We start from the raw sequence: 13,320 nt of genomic DNA on the forward strand, positions 1-13,320 counted from the left end.
TAAAACGCTGCTTTTACTCCCTACCTTACGGCTCCTTCACAGAGAAACCATCGCTAGCTAACCCCTCTCTCGGCCTATAAAAGGGAGAGGCTCGTCTCAGAGCAAGGGGATCAAATAAAGAGACAATCGGACGCCTTCAGGCGAAGATGAACCCACAAGGAAAAAAACAAGAGTGCCGACGAAGACTAGGATACCGGAACATGCACAATAAATTTAGTGAGATACGAAACACCAACGCACATAGAACCATTTTGACTTTTGAGTCGTAGAATCACTTGTAATAATAAACTTCCACGGAGAATCTAGAGCAAGATAACAATATAACATATACCAAACAATACCCTTATATTCATAAATAATAATAATAATTTTAAATTTAGTTAAAATTTAAAAGGTTTGACTCAATCCAAATCTAGAACTATATCATTTTAGTACAGAGGAGATGCTGCAGTGACCAGAGAGAGAGGCCCTTCCTTCCGACGGTCGGTCATCTCACACCCTCCTGCACGCCAGAGCACATCAGACCAGACTCGGTCACGCACCGTGCCGCCTGTAACAACCAACAAACACCCCTGGGCAAGAAGGAACACACCAATCCACAGAAAGCTGCCGTCGTCTTCCAACCAATCGGGACCCCAATGGCGCCTTTTGGCCTCCAGATTTGTCCGCAAATTCAGTTCATCAGTTGGTTCGCCTTCTCTCCAGATCTCCAGTACACACACCCGAACGTGCTTCCACAAGATCGCCTCGCCTGCATGCCCAGTGCCAGTGACACCCGGCTTCTCCTCTCCTCCATTTCAATTCCTCACTTCAAAGACGCTGCACGCCTGCCTGCCTGCCTGCGCGCTGGGGGGCTCACTGTCACTGGTCACCGTCAACACTGCATCAATCTTCGGGCATGTGTGCATGGACCCATATACTGACCATCTGAGCAACGAGACAAGCACACATTTAACAATGCAGGGCCCCGTCCAGCTGCGCCCGTCGGACCGGAGAGTCCTTGCGCGAGGGTTCCCTTCTCTCTGCACAAGAAAATGGGAGGAAGGAAAGGATGAGTGTTGATCATTCCAATCTCCTCCTCATTATGAGAGTCAACTGCTAGCTTCTCAACTAAGCTGGGTTAGGTGCCTAGTGTACCTAGCAAACGGATTTCAGTTTCAACAATAATACAGTACTGCCATCTGGTAACTAGGTTTCGTTATCATTGGACAAATGTGTGCACTCAATGTCAAATGAAGAAATGAGCGCTACAAAGCTAGACGGGGCTATGATCTGACAGATGGTACCATCTTCAGGCTTCGTTTGGAAGGAACCAGGATTTTATTTTGTCAAGAACAGAATCACAAGTGCTTACTTGTTGACTGTTGCTATGAGAGAGCCTGCTTATTGTGATCTTCCTTTTCTTTTTCACATTCCTCTTGTTCAGAGCAGCACGGGCCATGCTTCCAAAGTCCTTTCCCATCACCCCTCGCTGTCTTTCCTTGGATGCAAGTGTTTTCTACAAGTCCTGTCGACACAAACGAAACTCCTTCACGAGCCATAATAACTGACATCAGTTGCATAATTTATTGGACTTCTTAATTGTAACGTCTTACGAGTTAAAAGGACTGCCATGCAGATTGTCATTGTACAGATAACATCAGAATTAAACTGATGTGGGAGGTACAAAAACTTAAAGCACCTGGGCTGACTGTGGAAAGTGATGGCTAATCAATTGACCCGAGTACTAAAGCCGGTTTGATTGCTACAGCTGTAATCTATAGAGATAAAAACACTGTACAAGCAATAGAAGCCGATACGGATTAAAGTCAAGCGAACAGGCTACACCGAAGCCCATCAATGGTTTAGAATAAAATTGACCTAGATTTATTACAAGCAGCATTACAAAAATTTATCAAGTCTTTTCACGTATTTACAGAAACTGTAGCCCACACGGCATGCTTTCTTGGCCATCTTCGCTGATCACAATACCTATATTCATAAACTCACTAATTTAGATTTGTTTGTTTAGTCCAAGGAAAGGAGACTGTCCTTCATATGCATCTTCTACTAGTTAGTGATTACACCATTACAGATATGTAGTATATGTATATGCATACGGTTGGCTACTGGTAGGATCCGAGATCCTACTACGACTGCGTAGGTTGTACGGGTAGGAGATCGATGGCAGGGGCTTGTACCCTCGGCGGCGCATAGGAGCTGTAGTCACGCACAGGGAGCAGGCAAGCAAGAGGGAGAGATGTGGGAGACGAACCCTTGAGGCCAAGCAAGGCAATTGCTTGCTTGCACAACATCGGCCTATATTATTTTCGGCAGCCCATCCCTCGCCGTCGAAAATTGTTTGTTATTTTCGACGGCTTGACCTGGCCGCCGAAAATAATTGCTTTATTCCAAAACTACTTAGAGGTTTATGAAAACAATGCAAAATATCTAAGTGAACTATCTCCATCAGCTTACACATCCTATCTTTTATCTCATCTCCTATTTCAAACTCTACTCTACGAACATTGCAGTCTACAGTGCAAAAGTGTTTTGGGTGACCATATGAGTAACTTGCTGGACACGGTCTAAGAAAAATCCTACTCATTTCGCTCATAACTACTGACATGGCCTAACCACTGGCGCGACCCTCGCCTATACGTGACGCCAGTCATAACATCTTCCCCGCCTCTTCGAACATCTCATCCTCGAGCTAAACGTCGAGGTAGAGGTCCTTAAAGTGTTGAAGCGGCTCCCATATGGTGTCGTAGCTGGACAGGCCACTTCACTAAATGCGAACGCGCTAGGCACCCCTGCGTAGCTAGACACGCAACACACGTTCTAGCATAGACAGTAATCGACCATCTTGTACGGGTGACACGAGAGGTGGAGTCATTGGAGGGTCCCCGTGAAACGGCTTGAGCAGCCCCATGTGGAACATGTCGTAGAGACGAGCGCCCTCTTGAAGATGAAGGTGATAGGCCATCTGACGTGCTCCAACACCTAGAAGAGGCTACCAAAACATGGCCCAAGCATGTTGGGCTAGAACTTCAGCAGGTGTGTTAGTCGGTAGAGATGGAGCTACACCCAATCACCCACCGCGAACGCAAGCTCACGATAGCGGTTGTCATAGTAGCATTTGGCATACTATTGGTCCCGGAGAAGATGCTCGCAAACCTGCACGAAAAAGGCATCGCGGTCGCGCAAGAGGGCATTCACTGCCTCTGTCTGAGCTGCTCCTGCAGCGTGCGAAAATAGAGGCAACGGAGATCGGTCATACACCACCTAGAAGGGCGTAGTATGGAGAGCCATGTGGAACAAAGTTGTCGGAGAGGAAATTCTCCGGCCGAGTGGCGGAATACACCCGCCCTAAATTCTAAGATGAGGAGGGGCCTAAGCGTTTTGCTTGTCTGCTAAGCGATGAATGAACACAAGAACACACAAGGATTTAGAGTGGTTTGGGCCGCCGGAGCGTAACACCCTACTCCACTGTGTGATGTATAGAGCTTGTGTGAACTTGTGAGCCTGAGCTGGGTCTAAGTGTGTCTGTGTTGTAACGTTGCGTGCCTCCCCTTTTATAGCTGAAGGGGGGCACGTACAAGGGTGTTGAGCCCCGACATGCGGGCCTAGGGATATAACAGATGTAATACTTGGAGCAACTAGTGCTGGTCGCCGGTGCAATCTCCTTGCGCCCTGATATCCGCAGCCTGCGTAGTATCGGCGTGCAGCGAAAGCTTCACTGGCAACGTACGAGTGATGATGAGTACAGTGTATGCCGCAGTACGGGCGTAGTGCATGCCACCGGAGCGAACGGGCACGCCGCCTGCAGGATGGCCTGGCCACTGTCCGTCAGCAGAGTAGACAAGACGCATTAAATACTGAGGCGGCACATCACCTGCCAGGCGGAGTGGACAGGGCGCATTAAATGCCGAGGCGGCACATCGCCTGCCAGGCGGCGCGTCTTATCCGCGATAAATGCGGCGCCGTGCGGCCCAGAGGCCTTACGTCAGGCTCCGCCCGTGAGCTCACGTCACGGGCAGAAGGCCACGTGGCAGCACCAGGCCTCCGCCTGAGCGGGGAGTGGGAGTGCTCGCGGTATAGGCCGGACACGTGTCAGCGTCGGACCCCCACCTGGCCTTGATTAAGGCCTGGGTATTCTTTGCCTTGGAATCCCGGGACCCTACTGTGAGTAGCCCGGACCCCTCCCGAGGGGTCCGGGACCCGTCCCAGGGGTCTGGTTTGTACCTGTGGAGGTCTTGAACCTCGCCCGGAGGTTCGGGCTGTGCATCCGGGGATCCGGCATTTTCCCGTGGGGGTCCGGACCCACTGTCGCCACCTTGGAGTATATTGTCCTTCCTGGCCACGTGGCGGCCCTGGAGTCGTCCACGTGGTGGGGTCATGTGTTGTTCGCCATGCGACTAAAGATAGACGCATGGATACAACACCTTCCTACTGTAGTAACGGGTACCCCATTTCCAGGGTACTGACAAAAGTATTATGCAATACTCCATCCAAGGAAGCTAGTCAACACATATGTGTGGACGGTCCACTATGGCGCAATGGAGGTACATGGCAATCACCATTGATGACCTCCTACTAGTCGACTGCCTAAGTGTGGAACGCCATGCTCAAGCAGAGCTTGACACTAGCCATCTTGAAGAGGTCATGCCACATGCGATTGGTCAACATCAGGTCACGGTCGCTGAAGATGTAGGAAGGGAAGCCATGTAGCCGACGTGACAAAGAACGCCCTCGAAGGAGGCGTGGATGACTGAGGCAGTTGTGTATGGGTGGTCAAGGCAATGAAGTGCGCATACTTGGAGAAGCAGTCGATGACGGTAAGAATGACAGACTTCCTGTGGACCATAGGGAAGCCCTCGATGAAGTCCATCGAGATGTCGGCCCACACCTGGGGCAGCACGTCGAGCGACTGAAGGTCAGCATCTTGTTGTGTTGGCACGAGACGCACGCGTGAACATAATCCTAGTCTAACGCCCGGTCGTGAGGGATGTAGAAATTTGTGTGCAGCCACTGGAGGGTCTTCTGTATCACCTCGTGGTCGGTGGTATGGGCCTGCTCAAGCTCCTGCTGGCACAAGTTAGGCCACGCTGGCACAAAGACATGCTTATTGCTTACCGTGGAGTAGGAAAGTGATTCGCCATGACTAGGGATGGCAACAGAGAATTCTCCGCCGAGGAATAGCTCGTCATCCCCATCCCCGCGACAAAAAAAATTCCCGCGGGGATCCCCACGAACGCTTGCGGGGAACATTTCTTCCCCGTCCCCGTTTCCCATGGGGATAAATCCCCAGCGGGGATCCCCATCCCCATTTAAATTATAATTAAGACATATGTTCTTTGTTATTAATGTTAAACATTGTCACTTGTACACATTATCAGATGTAAGAAATCATTATGCATACATCAAAATGAACACATTTGTAAAATTAGTGGTCTCTTGACAAGGTAATTATTTATTCTTGTCGTTCACTGATTTCAAGTCGGGCGACCAGCTAGTCGACCGACAGGACCGACCAGGCGCCTAATCGCGATTAGGGCGACTAATCGGACGACTAATCGGTTCTGGTCGGCCTCTGGTCGTCCCTAGTCGTCCTATGTATATTCCTAGGCATATAAGCCATATATATATGTATATATGTATTTCTAGGCATATAAGCCATATAGAACCACTGATTTCAAGTCGGGCGACCAGCTAGTCGGGCGACCAGCTAGTCGACCGACAGGACCGACCAGGCGCCTAATCGCGATTAGGGCGACTAATCGGTTCTGGTGGGCCTCTGGTCGTCCCTAGTCGTCCTATGTATATTCCTAGGCATATAAGCCATATATATATATGTATATATGTATTTCTAGGCATATAAGCCATATAGAACTGAAATTAAATTGGAAGTTCGGAAGTGAATTACTGAAATATAACAGTAGCAGCTTTCAATTGGAAGTGAATGCAACATAAGTGAAAGTGTGAAACAATATAGAGTACCTGCTAGTCTGCTACCTAGAGCAGATCAGCATCCAAGCAAAAAGCATTAGCAGCAGCTTTCCCTCCTCCAGATTCAGATTCATCTTGGTCCATATCTCTAGTTGCTTCTAGTGGTTGTTCTTGTTGTTCTTCTGCATCTGTTGTAGCATTACCATCTTCTTGAGCATCACTATCATCTTCTCCAATATCTTGTGCTGCTGCATTTCTTGAACGCTTCCTTGTCCTAACATAGGTTCGTTGAGGCCGAGAACTTGAAGCAGCACCTGCAGCAGCTAATCTTGGCAAATTTCTGCCTTGGAGAGCATGAGTTGCCCCTAACGCCTCATCCACAGCATGCCATATGCTGCTATCACCATCAGCTTCATTATTTTCTTCAACCCATTCATTTTCCCACATAAACTCTTCAAGCACCAGTGGGTTGCTTCTTTTTCCCTTGGATCCCAGCTCTCTTATTGTTCGAAACCTATTTTCCATCTTTCTGTTGTAACATGTCAACAGATAGAGGTCAAGTCAATACTAGGCACTAGATATGCTACTGTTGGGCTGATGGAAACTGGTTGGCAGAGATGAAGCTAAGTACTATTGAAGTAAGGCAGTAGAACATGGAGGTATAGAACACTAGATGAGCAGGGCCAAGGCAGACTGCGCAGAATGCAGATTCTTGGCAAAACTGCCGTGCTGCGCAGAATGCAAAACTGCAGAGTGCAGACAAGGGGGAAGGAGGGGAGCAGGGATGACCTTCGGATGACGAGCTCATCTTGTGCCTTGTAGATGAGCAGGGGGCAGGGACGACCTTGAGAGGGGCAGCCGCCGGCGATGGTGGACGGTGGAGACTGGAGAGACCTGGAGGCTAGAGCAGCAGCCGCCGGCAGAGGACATAAACTTGAGAGGGGCGCAGGCACAGGGAGGATTTAGGGTTTAGGGGCGCCAACAGATGTATGCGGCTACTGGGCCAAAAAAACGGTGAAGCCCAATAGCACAGCCACATTTAACCCGCGCGCACTGGTCGACCAGAACCTAGCTAATCGGACGACTAATCGATCGCTTTGGACGATTAAGCGACGATCAGGACGACCAGGAAACCTGATCGCGTCGTCCCCCTGGTCGGCCGCTTACAGGCGACCAGCCCGACTAATCGCGATTAGTCGGACGATTTGTAAACAGAGTTGTCATTAACTAGTACAAAAAACGTAGTCACGAGCAAGTTTAACAGGTCCCCGCGGGGAATGGGGATGTGGAATGCTTCCTCGTCCCCATTCAGGTTTACCCGCTGGGGGATAAAATTTCCCCGTTTATATCCCCGCGGGGGAAGTTTCTTCCCAATCCCCATCCCCATCCCCTAATGGAGGAATTCTCCGCAGGAATCGGGGATCGGGTCCCCATTGCCATCTCTAGCCACGACGCACCAAGGGACGCGTCCTGCAGCTGCTGGTGGAGGACGCATGCCTCATCAACCTTGGTGGTAGTGTTGATCTCATTGAGTAGGCGAAACGAGGACCCTAAGAGGGCGTGTAGCTCTGCAGTTTACAGAGTCCGCGACAATTTCGAAGTCACGTACGAGGGCATCCATTGTCAAGTCGAGGCGATCGAGACGGTACTCGACCACGAAATCAAAGCTAAATAGGTTGCAGCTCCACTGATGCTGGGGAACATTGGACAACTGTTGGCCCAAGAGGAACTTGAGGATGTATTGGTCGGTGCGGACAAGGAAGCGGCGACCCCAGAGACACAGGCTGCCAATGCCACACAACCTGGACCAAGCTGATGAGTTCACGCTCTTATGTCGCCAGCTTGTAGTGAGGGGCGGCGAACCGTCGTTTGAATAAGGCCAGGGAGACGACCCCTGAGGCCAGGCAAGATAATTGAGTTGCTTGCTTTATTCCATAATTGTTTGAAGGTATTTATCCTCTTCTAATAAGAATCAATCATTATCCTATTTTTATGGAAACAACCAAAATATCTAAGAAAGGAAAATCCTAGACATTTCGCGCCCTAACTGTCGGCATGGCCTAGCCACTGGCGTGGCCCCGACACCTATAGGTAACGATGGTCATAACAGTTATATCCATTAGTATGTCTAGTTTACTTGCTAACACAGCTGCCTTTTCAGATGTTCGCACTTAGCAAACATAACACAACCATACAAGTGTAGGCACCAGATCCCTTTCAGATATCATGTGAGGTGATGGAACGTGTTTAAATCAACTAGCAACACTCATCAACAAGAAAACAATACCACCTATGAATATCACAAATGACTACTGTGCATAATCATAGAAAGGCAGGCATTTGCAATACAACTTTATTTCTCTATATTTCCCTCTTTTTATTGCATGAAAAATCATGCAGCTGATTCTGCAATTTCTGCAAACAGTGATGGAAATTTCTAGGAGAGATCGGCAGATCGCTAAGTGTGTGGTAGGCTACGCACGTCAGTCTCTCGGTTAGAGAAAGTTCTAACCAACTCTAGCTGATGGTGGTACCTACCGCTCATGAGCATAACTTGCTCCAAAGGATAAGTATTTCCTATTTACTGTTAAGAGTTGAAATATTCAATGATGGAGAACAATAAATATAGAAAGTGAAACTAACATCTTTCTCCATCCCACCAGCACACCATGGCTTCTTCCCACATGGTTAACTCATGGATGTAGTGCATGACAAGTAATTTCTAATTATCATACATACTACTGCAGGAACTGCTGTGGGACCCATAACCAGGAATTGTCAATCCTAAATCCAGTTTAACAATATTCTCTTTGCATGCAAACTATATTTACTGCTATGTGTCACCATTACAATAAATAAATATTACACAACAGATTGTTGTACACCACAGAAACCACCATTGCGTAAAGCTAAGACTACAGGTTTATCGAACAAACATTTTTGAGAAGTTTTGTGGCATTGAAACATCCTTTCCATGATGTCATCTTCCATGAATGGTCAATCTGATTAGATGAAAAGGGCACAAACAGTGCCTCCCGAGCCAAATAAAATTAAACTTGAACAGCTGTGCTATCAATAATGTGACATTGACATTGACATGTGGGGCTCACTTGATTGTATTATTGTTCTGGCTGAAGTAGAAATGTCAGTCATAATTTCTTCCAGAAACAGAATGGTATTGGTATTAGAGTTCCTGCAGTTATTACAGGATGCCCTAGAGAGAAAGTTCTAGCAGCAATGCATTATGACTTGTGCCCCGTGTCTCACTCCTAGCGTTTTGGGGGATCAACCACACTACTGCGCCTTTTCACATTAGTATAGGTATTAATAAAGACCTCCCTTGGCGCGCACTCTTTGCCCCCCCTTTAAGGAATGGTATAGGATTCCAAGCATGCGCTTAAATGTTTGATGTAATAGTCAAAGGCAGCAGTCTTAAAGACAGTCCTAACAAAAGGCTAGCATGATGATTAATTTCACTTGGCAGTATTTATAGGGGCTGGGCCCATGTTTGTTTTCTTAACCACAAGCACAAACAGAAAAATCCCCCCTTCTGATTATCATCCTTTAAAGCAAAATCAACATGACACTTGAATGCCAGCAAACATTTGTTTCAGTGCCATAAATATACTCTAGGCATCATTGTCATGTTCCTTCTAAACCATTGTTGAATTAAACAACCACATAACTCCAACACTGTTTCAACTATCCAACTCAACACTACGTTGCCAATTAATCCAAAGGTTTATCAGCGTTAGCAAAGACAAATATTGAGTTTATATGAAACTAAACCAATCAGCATTTGGTGTTGCAGAAGTTAGGCTGGAAAGAAAAACCAATGTCACTGTTCACTTGTTCTGTTGTTCAGGTGCTAACCTGCTATCTAATACTTGTATATCTTTGGATCTTGGAATTTCCCTTTCCGATCAAACGAGTTCTCTCTCTTTCTTCCACAAAAAACATAATTAAGGTAAATATCCTGCCAAGAATAGTAAAAGGATATAAATCTACCACATAAGATATGATGGAAATTTAAAAGAAGAAATACTAGAATGAAAATTATTCCGAACTATATTCATGACTTACAAAAGTACAGAAACAATCACTGCAATTTTTCAAGAAACAAAAGGCATCTCTTCTAAAGTATCCCTCTCATATTGCTACAAGTGATTCTAGCATTCTACTTTTGGAGCGTATATCCTACCCTTTCATATCACTCTTTCCACATCCACAAACCCCTAAGAAGTACAACTAATTGCGACAATATGATAATATGAATATAACAAATGAATTTTCACATGCCAAGGCAGTCCACGTTAAACTTCAGTAGTTTCATCACTCATCTTAACTCTGGTGTCTTGCACTGATACACAGAAACCATGTTTTTAAGTCGTCTAATTAATCGTGATTAGTCGTGATTAATCGTCCAAGTCGGTCTGGACCAATCACGATTAATCGCCCTAGTCGACAGAAAAATGAAAGAATAGAAAACGTACGCTGAAGAGACAATAACAAGGTAGGGGCACTAGAAACAATCTAATATTAAGTCAGTAAACATGCAAAAGCTTTTCAACTGGGCCAGATGCCCCAAAAATCTTATCAAATTTCATCCACGAAAAGATCATCTTCATTTTGACTGCACAATGAGCAACAATCAACTTAACTAGGATCCAGGCAAGACCTGATCATTTGCAATGCAACGATTAGTTCAAACATTTACACATTGTACAGAGATTCGGTTCTAGAAAACTCTAGATTGGGGCATAAAGAGAAGCAGTGGCAACCAAACAAAATACAGCATAATAACAGCATGCATTTATGTAGCATTTGTGGCTCCATGCTGGCCTGTGAAGTGGATTTATACCTTGTCTTGAATAGTGGACCAGCTACCACCAGAATGGGGTCATAGAGCACCTCCAATGGTCCCTAGAGACTTCTGCTGCATTCACTGCTCTTTTCTTACAGCCTGCACCAGTGTAGTACTGAAAGTTAACACATGACAGCCTAGTATACCAAATGCATACATCAAATGATTTGACTTACAATCAGCAAGGCAGTAACCACGTAAAGAATTTCAGGTGGAAATCACAGAAACACAGCAATGAATATGCAATGTTCTGTAGGATTTATCTTGTTCTTTGGCTTTCTTTTCTCTTGCATAATGTATATCTACAATTCAGCAGATAAGATTCCTTAATATTTAGAAAGAAGCAAATGATTAGAATAAGGATTAAGGAATCACAATGTCTCGCGCTGCTGTACATATTATACAAGAATGTGAGAAAACAGATGCCTCTAAACTAGAAATCAGTTACCTAGTTCTGTCCAGTGGGCTCCAAACTTTGTCAATATGGCCTATGTTGAAGTGTATAAATGGATTGACTACCTTTTCCCAACAGCTTAAACTTTTGCGTTGAACTGGTTAATGCGTCCACTCTAACATGGTATCAAAACCAGAGGTCTCAAGTTCAAATTCCGGCAGAGTCTTTATTTGTGCTTCCACCCATTTATTTCCACGTTTGCGCTTGCGCCTTTCTCTCCGGTTGCACGTGAGTGGGGGTGTTGAAGTGTATAGGTGGATAAACTATCTTCTCTCATCAGCTTAAGCTTTTGTATCGAACTGGTTAGTGCGTCCACTCTAACATCCTAAACCAAATTGTAGTAGTTATTGAATGTAGTAAAAAAAAATGTTTGTGGGTTAAATACAATAGCATATGCTAAAATTGTAAAATCAGCCACTTCTGCTGAACATATTCAGATGACAATAATAGCTACACAAATATATGTAATTTGTAAAACTACAAACATATTCAGACTACAACAAGATTGTTAGAGAAGAAATCAACCTTAGTCAATGCACAATAATGTGAGAAAACAGACACTCTACTCAGACATCTAATTCTGATCCTGTCCAGAGGTCTCCCCATATTTGGTCAAGTTTCCCAGTCTCCAACACTTGAAGCTTCACATGGATATGCAAGGCATGAGAAAACCTGCAAGACATTGAACAGCTAACAGAGTTTCTGCAAGCAAGTGCCATATATATAAGTGGGTCAATGCATCAAAACCATGATCACAAAGAACAGCCATACATATATCAGCCATGGCAAATGCTTTCTAGTGTCCCCAAATACATGGGCCAATGCATCGAATCGGTGATCACAAAGACCCCTACAGATTATCAACATCGACAATGTGTTGCCATGTTGTCAAAAATAGGATGACAAATGCAGCACCAGAGTAATTGCTCCAACAGCAATCAGACAGATAGCTGGAGAGGAATTAGAGAGATACAGCTAAATTCCTGTGCTCACAATCTCACATTGACATCAGCGGACAAGATCAACCAGCGTCTTCCTCCGGGGAAACCTCTGCGGAAGCCGAAGCGACATAGAATCCTCAATCTGAATGGGCAGATGTGTGGCCACAAACACGATGCCACCCTTCTTCCGATGCTCTGCGATAATGTATTCAAGCAGCCTGGTACCCTCTGCGTCCAGCGCGACTGAGGGCTCGTCCAGCAGCCAGATGGGTCGGTCGATAGCGAGCAGCCTGGCGAGCTGCAGCCGCTTCCTCTGCCCCATGGAGAGCATCCTGGCCTTCTCGTTCATGAGCCTGCCGAGGCCCATGAGCTCGATGGCTGGGCCCGACCTGCTGCCGTCCTTCCCCTCGAGGAGCTCGAACCACTGGACGTTCTCGAGCACCGTGAGCTTCTCTTTGACGGCGTCCTTGAGCGACATCCAGTTGAGCTGCAGCTTGTACTGCTGGAAAACGCCCGGGGAGGTGATGTCGTGACCATTCCAGAGGATCTCCCCCGCCGAGGGACGCGAAAAGCCCGCCAGCATGCGGAGGAGGGTGGTCTTGCCGGAGCCGTTCGCACCGGTCAGGACGAGGGCTGTGCCGTCGTGGACGCTGAGGTTGATGTCGCGGAGCACCGTCTGCGCGTTCCGCATGCACGAGACGTTGTTGAGCAGGAGCCGCGGCGGCGGAGGCCGAAGCGGCGGCATTCTGCCGAGTGGTCGGTTGTGCGGGACCGCTGAGCTAGATGGGGGCGGACGGGTGGGCGCAGCGAGGTCGTTTGGTGGGCCCGTGGGTGGATGCGGCGGCGATGGCGATGGCAATGTGGCGGCGGGCGCGGAGAGGCCGAGGTTGGAAGGACCCGAGGAGGGCAGGTATTGGGCCGTGCAGACTACCGAGGTGTTTGTTCGGCTCAAGAGGGTGCGAGGTAGTTGGGCCTGGGCCGAGACGGAAGGTGAGGTAGTTGGACCGAGTGAGGAATTTGTTTGGGGGAAATCATTTTTGCTCTACAAGCATCTCCAAAATCTACAGAATTACTTCGTATAAAAATGATTATACCAAGCATACAAAATGAATAGGAAGCCATTTTAGTTTTTT

General features: G+C 46.9%; 1 protein-coding gene across 6 annotated transcripts; it reads right to left on the reverse strand.

Annotated features, from left to right (window-relative positions):
• Positions 1–328: 328 nt before the first annotated feature.
• LOC103642079 (ABC transporter I family member 1-like) lies at positions 329–13,103 on the reverse strand. 6 transcript variants are annotated; one of them, XM_008665398.4, is made up of 8 exons: positions 11,772–13,103; positions 11,241–11,571; positions 10,969–11,094; positions 10,790–10,891; positions 9,802–9,904; positions 5,980–6,457; positions 1,355–1,507; positions 329–1,022 (listed from the first exon to the last, which is right to left on the reverse strand). In XM_008665398.4, the coding sequence occupies exon 1, from the start codon at positions 12,930–12,932 to the stop codon at positions 12,255–12,257; it is 678 nt and encodes a 225-aa protein (XP_008663620.1). In that variant the 5' UTR covers positions 12,933–13,103; the 3' UTR covers positions 329–1,022; positions 1,355–1,507; positions 5,980–6,457; positions 9,802–9,904; positions 10,790–10,891; positions 10,969–11,094; positions 11,241–11,571; positions 11,772–12,254.
• Between the last annotated feature and the right edge of the window lie 217 nt (positions 13,104–13,320).

The sequence above is a fragment of the Zea mays genome, chromosome 10 (assembly GCF_902167145.1).
Source record: "Zea mays cultivar B73 chromosome 10, Zm-B73-REFERENCE-NAM-5.0, whole genome shotgun sequence".
Lineage (NCBI taxonomy): Eukaryota > Viridiplantae > Streptophyta > Magnoliopsida > Poales > Poaceae > Zea > Zea mays.